The sequence below is a fragment of the Varanus komodoensis genome, unplaced genomic scaffold, assembly GCF_004798865.1.
Source record: "Varanus komodoensis strain SLA01 unplaced genomic scaffold, ASM479886v1 scaffold1, whole genome shotgun sequence".
NCBI lineage: Eukaryota > Metazoa > Chordata > Lepidosauria > Squamata > Varanidae > Varanus > Varanus komodoensis.
Window position 1 is genome coordinate 104037821 of NW_025335268.1, and position 21621 is coordinate 104059441.

Consider the following 21621-nt stretch of genomic DNA (forward strand, 5'->3'; position numbering starts at 1 on the left):
TATAGTTGTACATTAATTTTAATATAAAATATTAAACATTTGTCCTGTTATCATATTTTGTGACAAATTAATTCAGAATGATATGTGAGACTCAGAACCCCAGGGCAACGTACTGTTGATTCTCTAAGTAATATATCACAGGTTAAAAAGTAAATAAATAGGTATAACTTACATCACTGGCAAGATTTCTTGAAGCCTTGGCAGCAAGCAAAGACATAGAATCCAACGTCATTTCAAAGCCATGGCCTTTGCTTTTCTCCCATCCTTCTTTGTATTTAATCTAGGGACAAAATAGAGCGATACGACATTGCTGATGTAAATAAAGATAGACAAGACGAATGTAATTTTCTCAGCAAACTATAAAGTCGACAAGTGTAACGTGTGATGTATAATTCTAATAAAAACTTTTATACTTGGGTTTGTTATCCTATTTCAGCCACAGATCAAAAGAATTATAGAATATGAAGTGACTTCCAAGGCATCTACCACAACATAGCTCTGTATTTAAAGACAGAACTATCCCCACCTCAGAGTCCTATCTAGCACATAAAATGTAGGGAACAAAGCAGGTGCTTAAGTCAGGGAAAACCGAGGGAAAGGAAGGCATCATACTCATACTAGAAAATAGCAATTTATTCGGTGAAGGTTGCATTTTGTCCAGTGATTCCTCTCAGAGCTAAAGCAGTTGTATATGTCTCATCCTGATTCACAGTTTCCAGTCTAAAAAGAAATTTTAACATCTTCTAAACCAGACTTGAAAAATTGAATTTGCAATCTGAGAAGTCAGCTCAGCTGTCAGACAGTCATTATCCCAAATCATGGAGAGCTCAGTTAATTTCTCATGTTCCCAGGATGGAGCACTGAAGCTATATGAGGAATTATAGAGTAGTAGAATTGGAAGTGACCAAAAGGCCATCAGGTTCAACTCTGTTCAGTGCAGGCCTCCAAGTTAAACCAGCTTTCTCAGATGGCTGTCTAGTTGCATCTTGAATACCTCTAGTCTGCCCAGTTCTTTCAATCTCTTCTCATAGGACTTTGTTTCCAGTTCCTGGACTATCCTTGTTGCTTTTCTCTGAACCTTTTCCAGCTTATCTACATCCTTCTTCAGCTGTGGTGCCCAGAATTTGAACACAGTACTACAGATGAGGCTTAACCAGTGCTGAGTAAAGGGAAATGAGTACTTCAAGTGATTTGGAAGCAACACTTCTGTGAATGCAGCCTAAAATGCACTTGCCATTTTACAACCACATCATATTGTTGACTCATATTCAACTTGTGATCTACAACAATCCCAAGATCTTTCTTACTTGCAGTATTGTTGAGCCAAGTGTTCCCCATCTTGTGATGATGCATTTGGTTGCTTTTTCCTAGCTGCAGAGCATTTGTACCTAGAATTTCATTCTGTTGTTTTCAGCCCAGCATTCCAATCTATCAAGATCACCTTGAATCTTCTTTCTGTCTTCCAGGGTACTAGCTATCCCACCTGCCTTTATGTCATCTGCAGATCTGAGAATCGTTCTCTGCACTTACTCATTCAAATCATTAATAAAAATATTGAAGAGCACTGGACCCAGGACTGAACCCCGTGGTACCTCACTTGTTACCCCTCTCCAGTTTGAGAAAGTGCCATTGATGAACACTCTTTGATGAGTCCAGTTGATGAGTCCAGTTCTGTAGTCAACTGTGAACCTACCTGATAGCTGTTCCATCTAGCCCACTTTTAGCTAGTTTGCTAATCAGGATATCATATGGCACTTTGTCCAAATCTTTGTTCAAGTCAAGATAAACAAGTCCCAGCATTCCCATCAGGGAGGTTACTCAATCAAAAAATGAAATCAGTCTGACAGCATTTGTTGTTGAGAAATCCATGTTGGCTTCTAGTAACCACTGCATCGTTTTCAAGGTGTTTGTAGACTGACTGCTTTATAATTTGCTCCAGAATTTTCCCAGGGATTGATATCAGACTGACTGGTCTGTATTTTCCAGGTTCTTCTTTGTTTCCTTTTTTGAAGATATGGACAACATTAGCCCTTCTCCAGTCCTCTGGCACTTTCCCTGTTCTCTATGATTTCTCAAAGATAACAGGTAGTAGTTCTGAGAATTCTTCTGCCAGTTCCATTATGGATGGACTCTAGGATGGAGTTCATCGGTCCCTGGAGATCTGAACTTATTCAACAAAATTAGATAATCCTTGACCATTCGCCTCTATAGCCTGAGCTTCCATGTTGCTCCTTCAGCTTGTACTTCCCCTTCATCAGGTAGGTCATGGATCTTCCTTTGAAAGAAGACTGAGCCAATGTAGGAATAGAGTCCTTCTGCCCTCTATCATTTTGCCATCCCCATTGAGTACTTGAACCTCATTTCTTTCCTCTGCCTTTTAATCTGGACATATCCAAAGAAGGCTTTTTTGTTGCTTTAGCATCCTTCACTAGCCTCAGTTCATTCCCTCAATTCTGTGCTACCTGCCTGTATTAATAGTAGATATTTTTTTCACAATTAATTGCACAAATTAAAAAAAGAAACAGTTGGCAACTGGTCTAAGGTGCCACTGGGACACCTTGGAAGGGCAGCTCATGCTTGTCAAAAGGGGGTCCCAGAAGTCATCTTGACAGCCAATTTTTATGAACTGGGAAATGGGAAAAAACAGTTTATAAGGCAAATAAAAGTTGCAGTGAGCCCAAAAGGGCACACTGCTGCTGCTAGGAAAGGAGGGAAGTCAGTGCCATCTCCCCATGAGAGTCTTAGGCTCTTACAGGGCAGTGAACCCCATGGCAAGACCCACAGCAATGGTAAGCTGCTGCTTTTGCCATGAGGCTCCCAATTTGTGCACAAAATAAAATAGAATATTTTCTGAACACATATTTAAATGCTACACAGCTGTGGGTATTGGACCTACAATACACAAAAATAAAATTATAGATTTCCTTACCTCACTGTATAATTCGGCATTGGCTTTGGCCTTGACCAACTGTGGTACATCCTGAGGTAAAGTATACTGTGTTTTGGTTTTTTCATACTGGGCTCGGTAGTTCAGCTGCCAGATCATAAGAAGCATTTTCAATAAGACAAGTATAATGGTATAGAACTATGAAAGAGTTGTTAGCAGCTGAATTTTTTAACTGAAAACCACAACAGAATTGTCAAGAAACCATTTTGCTGTTCAAGAAGGTTCCAGAAACCCATAAAGTACATCTGCAAAATGCTAAATGTCATTAACATGTTTGAAATCTATAAATGCAAAATGTAATCCATTTTTCAGGTGGCAAATAGTCTATGATATCTAATACTGTGCATATAAAAAGAACAGAAATTAGTATCAGTCATTTTGGAAAAGAGAAATTAGGATAGTATAAAATATTCATTCATTTATATTCATTTTGTGAGTTCTCAGGGAAAGTGTGGCAGGTTAAATTGCATTGAACTCAATATAATTTTACCTATTAATTGGTCTAGTTTTAGTGACATATAGACACAAGAAACTTGTTCTGGATTATACCTGACATAAATAAATCACGGGACGGCAGTTAGGAACTTATCAACAACTCTTACAGAATAAGAAGCACTTCCATTCCTATCCATCTAACAGAAGTGGGGGGGGGGGGAATCCAAAGGGGACAGAAAAAGGATTCAAGACTAGCCTTCTACTAGTGTTCTGTGTGCAGCGATTAGGTACAAAGAAATTTCAGGAATTTGTCCACAGCCTCTGTGCCAGCGTTCATCTAACACCCTTCAAGCTTGCATGATCTACGTGCATTGTATTACGTATACACAGCATTCAACAGAGTAAACATCTGGCAAGAATGACCAATTAGATGGCTATCTGTTCTTAGTACTTTATCTCTACCACTCCAGTTTTAACACTGAGTCTAACAACCTTCCATTCTTAGATTTGTGTTATAGTTAAAGAAATCCCCCTCATTGTTAGCCAATGATATCCTTACAACAGGAATTATTATCTACATTGAGAAAATGGGGAAGTGGGGGGCAACAACCTTGCCCTTCTTTGCAGAGGTAATAATTTGGACTTGACTAAAGAACACAAACTATGTGGGAAGGGATGTATTCCTCTTTCCTGCCATTGCCCTGTTTGCCGGTCATACCTCTGGGCCCAATCCACACAACTGGCCAGAGAGTGCAAGATGATTCAAAGCTACTGCTTCTCTTCCTTGTTACTATCAGGTGGTGAATCAAGAACACATCTGGGGGACTCCAGGGTTTGGCTGTGGACCCCTGAAGCTACTGACCCTGATAGGGCTCTTTCACTTGGGAACCAAGTGCAAGGTATCTGTTTACTTTGTAATCATTCTCATGTTGTTGGGACAATGACAATAGGACTTACATCACTGAACTGCTGTGCATTGATCTTTGCTTGCATCAACTGAGGTGTGCAGGTAACAGAGCTGTATTTCAGTTTGTCTATACTTTGCTTATAGTTCACCTATATTAAAAACAAACACACAGAGACACACATGACAACAATCACACAAACTTTTGTAAGGCTTGGAGATGCAGTTGTTATACCATCAAATATATTATCTTAAAAATCATAGCAAATAAACAAAAAACCTCATGTTTTTTTAATATGAAGTAATTTCATTGATCAGATATGTATAAAAAAATCAGTCACTCCATTTGTTCAAACTTTATAAACTTCAGCTAGATAATATTTGCACCATATATGCACAGAAAAAGGGGACATTCAGTGGGGCTTTGCCAGAAATAAAATACTATATCTGGATTTTACCAAGGTGGTTTGATACTAGAGAAAACACTTTTCCAAGGCAAGAGTCTTTTCAAGGGAGATCACTTTGCAATACCATATCTTTTATCTAGCAAACTTTTGTTGCTCATCAAGATCAACTAAATAAATACCCATCTCCTGATGCAGCAATCATTTCTCACTGGCTTTAAAATTGTAGTTTCTTCCCCCACTGCTACTTAAGAAGGTGAATTTGGCCTTTATTCAGCTTTCAGCTGTTTTTGAATATTGATGCTGTTAATGTACATGATATGCCTGAGCATTTGGCCATCATCTATTTCATTCCAATGTTTGTTTCTTCTTCATTTTTAATAATTTTCTTTTATATCTCTCTTTATATTTTCATAATTATGTAATAAGTCCGATGTATTAAATATAACTAATATAGGTTGATGAGCAGATAAAATACCCTTAAAATTTATTTTTAATTTGTGTATGTATCTAATAATTGAGTGGGACCAGGCTGCCAGAATTGCTTTGTTGTTTTTCCAAGGAGGCAAAAAGGCTTCTCCCCTCCTTCGTTCTTAAACAAAAAGAGAAAGAGAGTGCAAGACAATCAAAGGCTGCTGTTTCTTCTTCTTCTATCAAGAGGAGGAAAAAGAGCAGATCAGGAGGTCTCAGGGGTTGACTGTGGACCACCTACAATGCTGACCCTGATATGGCTCTTCCATTTAGGGACCGTTGCCACAAGTGCAAGGTATCTGTTTAACTCTGTCATTCCTCTTGTACTGTATCTATGAAAATTGAGCGATGCCGTCAGGACTTACATCACTAAACTGCTGTGCATTGATCTTTGCTTGCATCATCTGAGGTGTGCAGGTAACAGAACTGTATTTCAGCTTGTCTATACTTTGCTTATAGTTTACCTAAATTAAAAACAAACACACAGAGGCATAGATCACAATGACCACAGAACTGTTGCATGGCTGGAGATACAGTATAGCCATTATTATACCAGAAAACTACCATTATCTAGAACAACAATGTGACCTATAGAAAGCAAGAAATTAAAATTCTATTATGCAAGATAGTGTCATGGTGAGGTTTTCCTTTAAGCCTGTTCTTCTCAAAGACCTCTGTGGATACAATTACTGTTCTCAGCAAGGCTTAATTAATATATGCCTTAGTTAATTGCCTCCTTACTAACTTTAAACTGTGCGCTACTTAAAAGTAAAAGAATTTGTTTTGCGGGAAAGGGATTGTCGAAAGTGGTATTTGAGAGCTATAGAATCTAGGAAAAAATGTAGGTATGTTATCTCACAAGGTATAAACGATCAAAGTAATTGAAATAGTTAATTTACTATGTCCCTTTTGATATCCAGTTCAGCAGGCAATCTGAGACTGCTGTCTGAAGTTTTTAGACAAACTCCATATATATTAAATGGATGATAGCCGCTGAAAAATAACCTTTTTCTGGTTACTTCATATATTTTCAAGGTACATCAAGCTAGGAAGCACATACACTGGACTATTGACTTGGCCATATGCCAAAGTATCTAGCTGGAAAACATAACTTCATATTCTTAAATTGTTCATGGTATATTGAGATTTTGACCATCATGTGAGGATACATCCCACAAAGGATTATATACCTTTCTGTCCTTTTACCCATTATGCTAAGGTATTTGTGTAGGTTGCATTATTCTCCTCAGAACAGGATTGGCACTAGGGATATCTGTTATCCACAGATCCCTTCTCTTCAGGAATTCTTGGGAAATGCACTCTGACAAAAGTGCAGCTACCAAAATTCTAATCCCTGGGCATGATATCGGCATAGAAATGTTCTAAATAAATAAATGATCTGGTGGCATATCAAATGATGCAACCATTTTTCTGTAACTAAACTCATATGATTTTAGCCAATGCCTGCATGAGCAACTAATTGAGATTTTTATGGGTGCTACCTGAACTTCCATGATGGGAGAGAGGCAAGACAGAAATGAAATGCACAGTTAGTGTTATTTACATTTAGATAAAAGCAATATAAATTTGTAGCGCAATACAAAATAATGACATTTGGATTACAACTGAGAAACTGACCTGGCACATCTGAATGCAGCAAGTTCTATATCTTAATCCCAGTCCCTTGAGAATTCATGAAGCTACCAGCCTGAAAATGCCCTCCCGCTTTAGAGCTCTGTTACCACTGACTGTGTTTGTTAATGCAATTAAGTTACTGCCTTATTAAGGGCTCTTATACCCCTTCGAGATGGAATAGTGAATCATGCAAACAACAGGGTAAGAATTCAGAAGGCTATTTACATCTTTCAAAGGGACCAACTTTCTTGTTGTTTGATATGAAGGAGTGAGTGTAGCTGGGTAATTGTAGCCAACATCGTCATGTGTGTAATCAGATTTATAGGCTATCTGGAACATAAAAAGAACAAAAACAAACAACTTTTTTAAAGCTGTCATTTGTTTTGAATAGTTATCAGACAAAAGAAAGAGAATGAAAAAAACAGTAATATTAATATTAAACACATGCAACAAAATAACTTCAGTGTTGTCAGTGCCAAAGAAAATGAAATTATTTGCATAGTTTAGCTGCTAATTGATTCTTTTTCAACCGCACAATTAATCCACTGCCAACTGCAGGAGCATTAACTTAACTTCTACCTGTGACATACCCCTTTTATCTTTCTGCTTAGTTTTTGAGCTTCTTATAGATTTGTAAATAATATACTTCAACTCATACTATCTAATGAAAATAACCCCAATAAAAATAAAGCCAAGCCGTCTTATTCTTTAAATTCTGCACTGTACAAACAACCTGAGCCTGGAAAATACAGCATGACCTGAGCTTCTACTTATAGCAAAGGAAAAAGGGCAATAGGGCTAAACTCAAGCAATTTACAAAGCTATGCTATGGTTCCTGAAAAAGTGTCCCATATGATATAGTAGATTTCTGCACTATTGAGGCTGCAGACACTGCTAGGATCTTGGGGCCACTGTGGAAAGCACTGCAGCTGTAGTTATTTTACACTGTAACAGCAATGCTGGAAAAGCTCTGAGAAAGGGAAAAGTGAGCCAGACAGTGGTGCAAGATGCTTGTGAAAGTTGAAAGTGCAAAGAAAATGAGGAACAGGAGGAGGTTTCCCCCCTCCCCCTCTTTCCTTTGCCCATTTCGCCAAACTCCTGCTGGCAAGTGATAGCAGACAGAGAGCTCCAAGACTGCAGCCCCCTGTCTATTGATTGGCGATAACTTAGTACTTGCATTCTTAATTACCAGTCTCAGGGCTCCTTGCCACTGGGATGAATTAATTAACGTCTTCCACAAAAGCGAACGTTGCAAATCACAGTTATGCCCATGAGCCAGCAACATTATGCTGACATGCATCCACTTATGCAGAGATCATTATCAGCATATTCATTTCTATGTCTTTCAACAATGTTTCCAAAAACCATATTATTTTCACTGTGTCCTCTGATCCTAGCACCTTCCCAGAAATAAGTAAACCTGATGGCCAAATAAGAGCAAACCTGATGACCAAATGATTCATTTGACCTAGCTGCAAATAAGAGATGCCATATTGAAACAGTATATGCTCAAAGCATTTAGGCCAACTTGAGTTCAAAGAACTTACATTGCTTGCCAAGCTGCCAACCTTCATGGCATGTAGTGTCCGTCGGTCCATGCCAACTCCTTCATAATGACCTTTCTGGTTCTGGTAATGTTCTTTGTATTTGAGCTGCACAGAAAAACAAATCTCCTCTCAGAGATGAGAGTGCCTTCTTTGATATCATAACAAAAAAGGTGTAACAGAGTTATGTCCAGCGTTAGAATAACTTGTATTAACTTTTCTATCTGAAAAGAATAGGCATGCCCCTTCATTTTATATTAGTGCCTTCGTTTTATTTAATGTCTGTGGGTAACAGACAATGTCCCTTTCATTTATGAGCAAAAGAGAGGAGTTAAAAAAGAAATTCAAGTTTATTGCTTTACAAGACTTATGGACAATTCTTTATGCATTCTGATGAGATTTTAGCTCATCTGCGTCCTACGCGTAGTGTCTACATTTGGTGTTTTTAATGTCAAGTTTAATTCTTATATTACATAGATTTTAACGGGATTTCGGGCTTTTCAAAACATATTTTACAAAGAGCAATGCAGCTATTCTGACACCTTCTGTTCATAAAGGTAAGTTGTTCAATTCAACTACAGGAATATAATGCATTGGGGGGATGTATAGTGGAGCCCCTTCTATTTACAAAAAAGCACTGTTGCAGTATTTATGCAAATCTGCTAGCCACTGTTAAGGCACTAATAAATACAGTGAAGCTTCCACTGTGTTGAAAATATAATTGTGTGTCACTCACAAGTGCAATTGTGGAAGAAGGAGGCAGAGTTGAAAGGGGGATTGTGCAGGGAAACGGTTCTTTTTAAAAAAAAAAGTTGTATCTTTCAATCCATTAGCAAGGTGCAATTGCAGAAGAACTAACAATCGGAGTTTTTTTAGAATGTGCAGCTCTCTCTTTTTCCTCACAGAAATCACGGAGAAGGAGAAAGAGAGACACAGAAAGGCTGCGGGGCTTCTCAGTGCCATGCTCCCACCTCCCAAGCAGCTCAGTCAGCCTATTCCCCTCGACCCAAAAGCAATTCCCAACAGCAAATGCAGCATCCTTCCCATGTTGACTCTCTCAAGAAAAAGGGCCACTGAGGTCAATTAATTTGCTTCTGAGTGTCACTGGAGAGAACCTGATTAACTTCTGAGTAGACATCTAGTTGTTCCTTACAGGATGGAGGGAATGGGGGAAGCAGCATTGCCTTTGCCCTCCAGTCTGCTGGGTCAGTCAGAGACAGGTCGCAAAAGAGAGCCATGGGGATTGGTGAAAGAAGCAACCAGCCAACTGAAGGCTGGTTGGGCTTAACTCCCTTTCAGAGCTGCTGCAGTTTGGTTGAATTCTGATCAGACATTTCCTCTTGCAGCAGCTCTCCCGCCGCTTGTGCCCAACTCTCCATCGACGCCACTTCTCCTTCTTCCAGAACATTACCACAAATTTATCACACTGGGCTACACATCTCAGAAAAAGGCAAAATATAAAAAGCCCTGCTTTAACTGGTCTGAAGAAATCTAGGAAGTAATGGCAGAAATAGTGCAAGGAAGACAGCTTGGAGTGACATGCCATGATGTTAGGCATATTAATGCCAGCAGAAATAACTATTTTTTGTTGCTGTAATCCACCCAGGGAGCCATATGGCTAATGGGGCAGGTTAGAAATCAAATAAGTAAATACATATTATTCTTTTATCTATACTTATAAACAGTTTATGCTCTTATATTTGTATACTTATATTCTGCTCTATCATTTGTAAACCAAATAGCATTGCCTGGGGTTATCTGGTAGCATTAAGAAATAAATATAAGAAAGTAAATGAGAGCATAGATAATTAGCATTAACGATTTTCAGATACTGTTTGATTAGATTAGCGATGAATTGTATGTAATCTCCTCCCATAAAGATTTTTATATTCCCAATGTTGCGTTTGTTCAGGTATTCTGCACTGATCTAGAGTTCACACATGTACAAACTGTGATTCCAACAGTGACTAAGCAAAGCTTTTACACAATTGCATGCAAGTAATGAACAACTTACATCACTGGTGTATTTTGAGATCTTGCTAACATTCCTGAACTGAGGGGTCTCACAATAGTTAATACTGTGGCCTTTGCTGTTCTCCAGATCCTTCTTATATTCCACCTTAAAAATCAGAATGTACAACAGTGGGAAGTGCAAATATATTCACAGTATGGTGGCAATGCAAGTTAAATCAAGCAATAAGAGAAAGGTTTCTATGGCCCTGCTTCACTCTCCAACATTCACACATTGGCTTCAGACTTTGGTTTGTTGTGAGGGTGATAAACTAGGCCTCCAGGGTTGGATGTAGTAGGAAGATTTGGCTCTGGTTAGCTCTGCTACTTCTGCTTTTACATACTGCTCATGTGTGATAAGTCAGAGGTTCCAGAAATTCTGGCTAAACATGGGTCTCACAGGCTGGATTCAGTCTGTGAGTTACTGAGAGTCAATCCACTGAAATCAATGGGTTTTAAATTAGTCATGATAAACATGTCCTATTGATTTCAATTAGTCTTGTCCAACCATGACTAAATCTGGATTCAATCCCATGTTGGTCAGCTTGCAGGCAATCTGAAACCTCTTTGCAATGAGGCTAGTGAGATAATCCCTAAGAGACTTGGGGGAGGCTTAAGTCTGTTGAAAAATGGGATGCAATCCCACAGTTTCAAAAGCCCTGTTGAACTCAGTAGAACTCACATTGAGTAAACAAGTATAGGATTGCAAATCCCACCGGCTCTCCTGAGATCTGCACTTAAATTTGTCTGACACACCAATGTACATGGCCCTATCTTTTTTCCAGAAGCAAAATCAAAGGTGAATTTGGAGGCAGTGAAATGGGAGTGGAGGCAGGGGAGGGGAGAAGAGGACAGAGGAACTTAAAAAGAAAATAATGCACAAGGTCTGCACATTTTCCAGAGTTTTAGAAGGAGCAGAGCTGGGGGTGGATAGGATCATACATCTCTAAGCTGCATATCCTCCAGCATTATACGAAGGAAAACTGGGACATGCTTACAATACTTCACTTGTCATATCATGATCCAAGAGTACCATGCTTTTCACCAAAGACTCTGCTGTTTTACTCTGCATTCATCTGTTATGCAAACACTGCCCTGTACTGATTTGAAACCAAGAAAGTCTTAGTAATTTGGACCAAAGATAGACCAGATAAACCTTTACCGACCTGGTACAATCCAGACGTGTTGAACTGTACCATCAATTGGATAGAAGTTGTAGTTCAGCACATCTAGAGGGCAGCAACTTGGGAAGGCTGTACTCAGAACAGAGTATTTTGCTAAAGGAGGCTGTCAACAGTTCAAAACCTAGCTCAGCAGCGGCATGGTATTAAATGGCACAGCTTAAATGCCAGTTATTGTTCCCTAGATTACAGACTTTCGTATCAATCAGGATATTTTTTGATCTTCTTACCTCACTGTATAGCTTGTTCACATCCTGGGCTTGTTTAAGAACCAGGTTTTCTTGGGCTGAAAGAGAATGATAGTGTGCTGCTCCTTTCATCTTCGAAAAGTCTTTCTTGTATTTTATCTGTATATATATATGAAAAAACAAAGGACAAAAAGACAGGATGTAATCGCTACTGGGTGACCATCCTTTCAATTTGCTTAACTGCTCTTGGAAGAACACTGTGAGTTTCAATTAGAATTAATTTCCCCAGTTAGAACTAATAGCTGAGGATATTCTCTTAGACAATCAAGTTCCAATTTTTCTAACAATACCTAGAAATGCCTGTAGATATGGCAGGAAGGCAGCATTTTGCACATGCACAAAGAAAGGCAGATAGAATCAACTGTCAACTGGCCGTGACAATAACTATGTTTTTGCAATCCATATGTTCTCTTTTCCATGTATTAATAACTGATGAAGGTTAACTGTAGTTAGTATTTTTGATAGGAGCAACGATAGCTGGAAGGAGCATAGCTATCCACTGTCATGCCAACAACTATGCATGAAATTACTCTTGAGCTGTTTAGCCCATAAACAACCCAGTGGTTGAGGCCCACACATCACACTCCACAGCTTAAAAATGAACCATCCATGTAAACATGAAAGAGCTGTGTAGGCTTCATGATTCACGAGCCCATGGTCTGTTTGCCTACTTGTTTTGCAATGGTTTCTGACTTGCATACATTTTATGAGATGTAATTAAATTAATCTTAGGCATCTCAGTGCTAGCTGCTTCAGTAAATACCATGGGTATTGGATCCAGGGGTGTAGTGATATATTTTGAAATGATGGTTGCTCTCATGACACTCCCATAGCTGTGGTCCCAAGCAACGTCCCAAACTTTAGACAGATGTATACATCAACAAACCAGTCCTAGTAGTTTTTCATCTCCACCAAGAGCAGGTTGAGATTTTAGTGACTGGTCCTAATTGCCCATTCAAGAGCAAGTCACCCTAAAATACTTTTATGCTCACAGTGAAGAGGAAATTTGGCAAACAGTGGCAGATGATATCTGTCCCCCTGCTGGGCTGTGTTTCTGTGAGCCTTCCCTACATGGTACCACTGGTTAGATTCAAACATGCTCCTTCTCAGAATGGAGCAAGTCCTTCCAGGTGTTGAAGGGTAACTTTGGATCCCACCCTTTCCTTTGGATCCCACCAATTAGCTCTTTGAAATAACTGCCTACTGAGATTAGAAATGTCAGTTTGGGTGGTCAACATAAACTTCTAAGAGGTAAAGTTATCTAAAGAATGTGGCAACAGTGCAGAGGACTACTTTAGGTGTTCCATTGGTTTTAGGCATGCCTGGATGTTTCAATAAATAACTGCTTTTTCAAAGTTCTCATAATTCCAAAATATTTTGTGGTGCTGAGTTGTCCAAGAACCACTTTAATTTGATGACCAAGTTGTGTAGTTTTCCTTCTAACCCAGCTCACTAAAGAAATGATTGTTTTCATGCTAAGGCAGAAAAAGAATGTTGTGATTATTTGTTCTTCTGTTTTTGAAATTTCTGCAGCTTAGCCCTGTTCAGAACAAGTCATTTAACAGATTTCTCAGACAAACACATACCAACACATCCATTTTGGAGTTCTATTAAAATAGCCTTTTCACTCTAGCCAGAAGCATCCATATCTGGCATCACTGGATGGCTCACAAGAGCAGCTAAGAGCCCTAAACATTGCTACTCTTTTTATAGGTCCCTACTCTTTTTATAGGTTCCTATTAGTTGCTCATATAATATGACACCATAGCATCATTTGGTTATAAATGTTGACTAAGATCTCATGTTTCATACATACGTCACTAGACAATTCATTTGCCTTCTTTGCATTTAGATATGCTGGTGTGATCATTGCAGGAAAGCTCCCTTTCCCTCTGGGCTCTTCATATTCATCCATATAATCCTGGAGAAATAAAGGAATCATAATTTTTAGAATGTGAGTGTGATTTATGTTTTGACAGGAAAGGCTCTGCAGAATTCCTCAGCCAGTCATGGGCTGTAGGACTCTTTTCTGTCTAAACATGCATAGGATTGCACCTTGACATTTGTACATCTCTATCATCTGGTTTTCAAACGTGGGCATAGATTTCAGCTTCTGTAGCTTCCAACATAATAGAGACCACAGAATATAAGAAAATGGGGCAGAGTTGAAAATGCATTTAAATACAATTCCCATGACACAGTTCATTTTTAAAATACCTGTTGAAGGCTGATAATGTATGACTTTAATAATACTTTCAGTGATGTTTGCACAGATGACACATATCCCTGCATTTTTCTTCTTTCAGATCATTCAACATTCATACTTTTTCCTCCATAATGGGTGCATTTTGAATGGTCTATATAATACTTCCAACAAACAACAAGGATATGTCATATGCCAGCAGTGGATACATACATGAATGTATTTCAGGTAGCCCTATATATCAACTATAAAGCAATGTTAAAGTAGAAAAGGAAATCCCTTACATTCATATTCAGAATGTGGTGAAACCCTTCCTTTGTTTTGGCATATGAAGGGAAATAACATTTGAGATATGGAAAAGTAGTTCTCAGTACAATTTATTGAAAACATTGGCCAGTATCCAACAGAGCACTGGCATAAAGAGAAGACATATGTGATTCTTTTTTCTTAACCCACACATCACATTCCGTGCTTTTTCAGAGATCGGTGGATTCTCCACTGGCTCCAGTGGAAACTTTTTCCTTTTTGAATGCATCAGTAGCAGTGTCTAGATCAGGCATGTTCAAGCACTTACACCCCAGCAGGGGCCAGCATGAGCCCTTGGATTTGCAATGGGGTTTTACTGGACATGCTCTGTTATAACTTTCTTGGACAATTGTGGTGGGGCAGGAAGCAACACAGATGCCACCACCTCCTTGCTTGCTGGTTTTCTGCCTGGCAAGCAAATAGTAAAGGATGAAAGAGCATGAGGAGCAAGTCTGGTTGTTGACATTGGTGGATACATGGTATATTCCATGAAGGAGTGGGCCCATTTAGGGTGCTTTGCCCAACAGCCCACTGAAACCTGGAGCCTGTATAGATTCGTATAACATGTAGTTTGGCTCACAGAAGCAGGATTTGGGGAGGGAGGCATATAGGATACATGAGGATAGGGGGTTGTAGAGATTCCACTTCTACAAGAGATCATATGGTCATTGTCATTAAACAATTACAGAATAACTGTTCATGCATTTGCATTGCTGCTCACCTGACTAAACTGATCTAGATTTTCTTTTGAGGCACCATCTGAGTGACTTGCTTTCCCCTTAATCTCCTTTTCATACCTTTGATGATACTTGACCTAAAAGCAAAGATAGTAAATGGATGAATCTATTCTGCTGATCTAAACACCTAAATTTATGAGATTTGATTCCTTTTAAAGCCCATACACTTTACTTTTCCATAAAAATTCCCCAAAGTGCCATGGAATAAAATGGCAAACCAATAGTTTTATTTGTGTGTGTGTGTGTGTGTGCGCGTGAGAGAGAGAGAGAGAGAGAGAGAGAGAAGGAGGAACACTGCTCCCCAGTCATATTACAAAATCATGTTATACTCGCCCTATGTACACACCCCACCATTTATCCAAGTGGCAAGAAATTCCAGGAATGCAGCATTTCTCCATTTGTGATTTCTTTTAGAAGGGGACTACTGGAGGTTATGGGCATCTTCGTAATATTCATTGCAAACCAGGGAATTTTTAAAGTAATTGGGGGCATATAAATGGAAATCTAAATAAATTATAAATACAATATTTGTAATATTTGTATACTTCCAAAATAATTAAAGTATTCTTATGCAGTATTAAAAATTTCTTATGCAGTTTGCATGTAAAGATTTAAAACACACTTAAAATATTAAATAACAATTTAATTCCAATTCCGATTTATAGGGATAATGGTATAGAGCAGTGCAGTGGAGCAGCACTGCTGATTTTGTTACAAACCAGTGAAAGTCTGAGTGAGCAAGTTCATTTCCAGAAGGCATTCGAAAAGTGCCACATTTCCTGCTTACCTAACTACAGAAGGGAATTGTGAATGCTGCTACTGAGAAAGGCACCACTGAGGTACTACAGGACAACATTCCAATAATTGAGAATGACTAGCAAGGCTTCTTCTTATCATGTTAATGGTCAGTGGGTATATATAAGGAAAGGGATCCTCCTAGGTATCCAGGTCCCAAGTTGTTCAGGCCTTTCTGCATCACCAGTATAACTTTGACATGGCTCTGTGGCAAATATGTAGCCATATTTCAGTTCATTTCACTGATACTGTCTGAACATACATATAGGCAAGCTGAGGCTGACACACTGGTAGACATACCAAGTTCACTGTTCCCACATCAGACCTTCAGAATACCATCAGCATTCTAAGATGCTTAACGAAGCCCAAATTCGGGCCTCTGGGATCAGATCAGTGGTACCCATGGTGCTTACGTAAGCCACTGTCAGTTGTGGCCCATATCTACAGCCATTTTGGATATTAAACCCTTGCTGGGAGGTTGTCATGTTTTACCATGTCATCTGAACCATGACAAGCTGGTTTATGGAGAGGAAAATAACACGCACACACCAGTGAAGAAAAGTATAACAAACACCCCTCATGGTTTGTTGTCAGGTGAATTCCAGTGCATATACAAACTGACACAGAGTCCCTCTGGTTCAAACCGCAAAGATTTTTTACCCTTCACAGATACTTAGATTAAAAGGTCTCCAGTGTCTGTACTGGCGAAAGGGGAGAGGGTGCCTGGGCTCACTTCTCTCTCCTCTTCAGAGTTAAGCAAAAGAACTGTTGTTCTAATCAATAGGCTTTTATTATGCTAAACTGCAAGCAAATGAATTTGGCTTTAGGTTATAGATGAAGAATTTTCTAGAAATCAATAACAAAAGAAAAAAGTTGTGCTACATTCTTACAGAATCAGTTCATTAATGTTAATATGAACCAACTGAAAGTTGATTTCAGACTACTTAAAATAAACTAATGTTATCAACTTCCCTGGAATTCTAAAAACAAAACCTTCTCATGCTCCTGATTTCACAGAGCCAACCACTTTGAACATCTCATTCTTCATCATTGTTCTTCCCTCTTTAAAGGATGGCTCACCCTTGGATCTGTCATGCTTATTTCTTAAATCTCTCAGGGTAGTTTTTAACCCACCTGCCCCCTACCCTCGCCTCATTCAAATGAGATGACAAGCCAGGTTCAATGAAGATAATTGTGGTAATTTGGCAGTGCTCAACCAGCATGCATGGGGCAAGAAAATAAGCTACAGTCACGTATTCTCCTTCCCTGATAGTGCATGCTCAGTAATAGCATGGATTCCTCTCACAACAGTAAGACTGTTGTCAGACATGGTACAGATTCTGAAGATCCGGGATTTTGAACAACTTTCACCCTGAAGCTAAATTCAGCTTTGGACAAGCTCTCAGAATCCATACTTTTTGGAAGAGAAAAGGAGCAGGCCAATGTGTCAGTATATTTCAAATTAAAACTCTTACTTCTGATAACTAAATTTAACACAATCATTTCAGCCATTTAGAAGGGGATGAAGTAGCTGTACAAAAGCCAGGAAAGCAGAAACAATGGGAAGGGGTGTGGCCTTTTAGAAAACTCCAGAGAACTGAATTGGCTCTCCGAGCTGTAGTTCATTATCCCTGAAAGAGACCATGCTTTTAAAACTTACATCACTGGCTAGTTCATTGGCCCGTTTAGCAATCTGATAAGCTGGAGTGATCATAGCAGGGAAACTGCCTTTTCCTCGCTGTTGTTCGTAGTCTTCTGTATATCTAGACTGGAAAAATCAAGAGAATTTATATCACACAGCCACAGGCTTACAAAGGGGAAGCATTGTGTGTGTTTCCCATGGACCAAATCTCTTTTTCTGTTCTACTTACATCACTTATAAGCTGTCCTCCAAACTTTGCATGGAGTATATCTGGAGTATCTACAACAGTGGTGAATTTGGAAACACGATCTTCATGTCCTCGTTTATATTCCACCTAGGGAAGGAGTGGAGACAAAGCATATTGGAAAATTACTTTGAACTATCCATTGATTTCCTGCTATCCAGCAAGAAATAAGGAAAGGGAAGATGATATTTTGCTATATTATATATTATGTTAATTAATATATCACAATGTTTGGTCACAATATAAATTCCTTAATTGCAAATGCAAAAGTCGCACCTTGAATTACTAAAAGAGGCTGAAATGACAAATTATTCTAACCCTTTTTGTTAAAATAGTATACTGTAGTTTAATTCATGCTGAACTCATTCAGTTGCCAAAGATGCAACTTGTTTTATAACAAGGGACTGGCAATGGAGCAGTAAATGTACTAAAGGCCTCAATCCAGAAGTGTGTTAAAGTTCAAACTCAAAAGAAACTTTAATTTTTTTATTTGGATGAAAACACCATTTTTAACCGTAGCCCAGCATGTTTAATCAGTAACCATTTTGAATGCTTTCATCTTCAATTTATGTTAGAGCATTATGTGCTATTCTTTGAATATCTGTGAGGACTTTCCTTTTATCTCATATCATAAATTGTATGCATATTGAGAATTAAAATAATGTATTACTTTGTTAAGGATGTTATGATTTAAGAAGTCAGTGGCCAGGTAGGAAATACATCAACCAATAAAGATTGTTCAACATGATTAAGTTAGAGGGAGGAAGGCTATTTAAGCAGCAGAAGGTTAAGCGCCCCTTTTCACCTTGTTTCGCAGTTCACTTGTAATCATTTATCCGTCAGTGTCTCTGATCATGATGCATAAGAAAGGTAACTACACCCTGTCTTCACTATACACTGCCTTTTCAATGTTTTATTATAACTGGAAGCTTTACATGATTTTTCATGGAAACTTCAGCTGGTACAGACTGCAGCTGCCTGGCTGCTGGAGGAGGCTGATAGCCCATCGATTTTTTTGCCAGCTGCATTGGCCCAATTCCCAGGTGAATTTCTAGGTGCTGGTTTTAACCTTTACATCCTTAAATGGTTTGGACCCCAGTTACTTGGTGGACCACAGCCTCCTATACCAACTTTCCTGCGTTCTGAGGGCATCAGCAGAGGCCTTTCTCACCTGCCCTCCACCAAGGGCAGTTAAGTACAAGCAAGAAGACCATTTCAATTTATCAAGATCCTTCTTAGCAGGTCTTCAGGAAGGCACTGAAGTCTCACTCATTTTCACCAGCTGCAAGTTTCATCAGGATTATCTGTTTTCATAGCATTTTTTTGAAGATTGTTTGTTTTTTCTATTGTTTTTGCCTTCCATTTGTTTGTATTGCCTTTATCTGGTATTGCACCTTGAGAGGGTTCGACCCTTAAAGTCAGCCTAAAAATCATTTAAATGAATAAAGCAGAAGCCTGTGGCCCTTGCTGTGGACACTCCTGCAATATTCAGCCCTCTTTCAAATGACATCCCTGGAACTCACATTACTGGACAGTTGAGTAGCTTTCTTGGCGATCTGATAAGCAGGAGTGATCAGAGCAGGAAAACTGCCTTTGCCCCTTTGCTGCTCCTCTTCAGTTTGATACTTCACCTAGAAGAAAGAAAAATGGGCGTGTTCAAATGTTGGCCATGTAACTAATTCCCCTAATATTTATTTATTGGTATCCTATCTTTCCTCTGTGATTGCATGATTACTTCCAATGAGTTTCCTCAAATCCAGTATGACTTCCTACAACGTAAATACACATAAGACAGGGCTGCAAGTAGCTTGTGAGAAGCAGTTTTAATTTCACCCAGTTAAACCACATGCTGCATTAAAAATATAGCATGCAGCTGACCTTCACACTATTCTTCACCAGTTTATTCACATCAAAGTCTAATAGGAAACCACCATATTTGGGTAGGGTAGGTGTAAACTTTTCCATCATGCCACTTTCCACCCCCAAATCTCCCCTGCCCCAAAAAACCGCAGAGCCTAAAGGGAAGGCTAAGAAACCTCATTGTGAAGAACACAAAGTTCACTGTGAAACCAGAGAAAGTTCATTGTTGTTGTTCCTACAACCTCCCATCCTTTATCCTCTCAAAAGCCACTTGTTTTCTTAAAAAGCCTCACTGATGTACTGGGGACCCTCCTGAAAAATGTATGGGGCTTCTGGGAAAAGAGAAAATTGCTCCAAATTAGATTAAGATTCACCCAGTTTTCCATAAGTCTACCTTAACCTGGTAGCTCCTTTCCTTACAGGGCCAGCTCTGTCTTTAGCCAAAGTGGAGTGGCTACCTCAGGCTGTAGATGCTTTAAGGGTCAAACAGCAGTAGCAAGCAGTTGGAGGGCACTTTCATGTTTGCTCATCCCAAGGGCAGTGGAAGATACTGGTCCAGTGCCAGAGTCACCCCTCTTTGCCTCAAGCATCAAAATAGTTCTTGCCTATCCTGCATTGGTCTCATGTCCCAACCTGCATTGGACAGGAGGCCAAATGGCCTTCCAGACAGGTTTTTGGGCACCAGCAGCCAGAGCTGCGGGGAAATGTACAAACATTCTTTCTAGAAGCTTTCTTCACCCATCCTAACAGCCAGACTTGTGTGGATATGGAAACGTATTTCGTGACAGGTTGTAGGTGCACTTACATCGCAAAGTGTGTTCTGTGCTTGGGCTATTCCGACCATTTCCGAATTTGCAATGGTGTCTGGGAACCAGGATTTACTTTCTTCATATGTATCATGATAGGCTTTCTAAACAAATGAAAACTGTATAATGAGAACTGCACGCAGTTGTACAAACTTTTAGCTTCATCTCAAAAGATCTATTCTTTTAGTAGATTATAAATGTGCAGCTGGATGTGACCACATCCCTTTCTTCTTTCTATCATACACTAATTCTTGTGGACTATGTTTGTGCTTTTGAATCCTGATCAAAAGCAGAAACGTAATTCCATGGGAAACAGTCCCAGGGATTCCCTTCACTTTTGTATCATGCATGAAACTCTGGCACTTTAGTCCCAAACTTAATGAACTATACATTTGCTTTGTTTAAAATGGCATTTGAACTTACATTCCTGTTAATTTGATTTTGATCAGGGTGTCAGACCTAGAGAGAGGACATCCTAACTCCAGTCCTATGCACCCAGTGCCTCTGCCTGCACTGACAATGTAGTGTAATTGTCTTACTTTAGGAACCCCAGTGGTACTCCTCTTTAAGGATGAGTAGTCCCTAAAGTCCAGCCGAGTCCCTAGTACGTTGCTAAGGAGTGGGGCCACTGAACCTATGTTCAAGCAAAGTGAATCACCCAGCAGGTTTTAATTCTTTTCTATTCAAAATTAGTCTATTATTTTTTCCTTTTCTCTGGTTTTTGTTTTCCTTTTTAAATAGAATTATTTTTCTAGCCAATGAATTGGATTGGGACAGAAATTGAAACAGTGCAATCCCATACATGTCTACTCAAAAATCAGTCCCATTGAGTTCAATAGGGCTTACTCCCAGGTAAGAGGATATAGAATTGAAACCTGTACACTGGTCTTTTCCCAGTTTGGTTCTTCCCGACCTTTTGGATGACAATTCCATAGTTCCTAACCATTGGCCATGCTTGCTGGAACTGATGGGAGAGAAAGTGTGTTGTTTGTTAGTATGTTGTTTTGTTGTTTTGTTGTTTTGTAAGCCATCCACAGACTCTAGTATTGGATGGCATATAAAAACTTTAAATAAATAGAGTCCAAATATTTGGAGGACTCACAGTTGGGAAAAGTTGATGCACAGTATTATTCATGAAGGCATTGCAGATCTTTAGTTCTAGCCTATACTGCCTCATCTGTGAAACATTATCCTGGTACCATCCTCAGAGGATTAAATTGTGCCCCACCGGAGGTCATTGGTCTTCAAC

At 39.2% G+C, this 21621-nt stretch overlaps 1 protein-coding gene across 2 annotated transcripts in view; it reads right to left on the minus strand.

The window, feature by feature from the left end:
- Positions 1 to 21621, minus strand: part of LOC123027880 (nebulin related anchoring protein) — a 73445-nt gene that overhangs the window by 43271 nt on the left and 8553 nt on the right. For both annotated transcript variants that reach the window (XM_044439190.1, XM_044439182.1), the window contains exons 5-18: positions 20372 to 20476; positions 19230 to 19337; positions 17692 to 17796; positions 17481 to 17588; positions 15010 to 15102; positions 13596 to 13700; positions 11762 to 11878; positions 10355 to 10459; positions 8344 to 8448; positions 7022 to 7126; positions 5527 to 5625; positions 4340 to 4438; positions 2930 to 3034; positions 173 to 280 (exon numbers count right to left, since the gene is read on the minus strand). In XM_044439190.1, the coding sequence (XP_044295125.1) occupies positions 173 to 280; positions 2930 to 3034; positions 4340 to 4438; positions 5527 to 5625; positions 7022 to 7126; positions 8344 to 8448; positions 10355 to 10459; positions 11762 to 11878; positions 13596 to 13700; positions 15010 to 15102; positions 17481 to 17588; positions 17692 to 17796; positions 19230 to 19337; positions 20372 to 20476 (1467 nt within the window). The remainder of the gene's footprint in view (positions 1 to 172; positions 281 to 2929; positions 3035 to 4339; positions 4439 to 5526; positions 5626 to 7021; positions 7127 to 8343; positions 8449 to 10354; positions 10460 to 11761; positions 11879 to 13595; positions 13701 to 15009; positions 15103 to 17480; positions 17589 to 17691; positions 17797 to 19229; positions 19338 to 20371; positions 20477 to 21621) is intronic.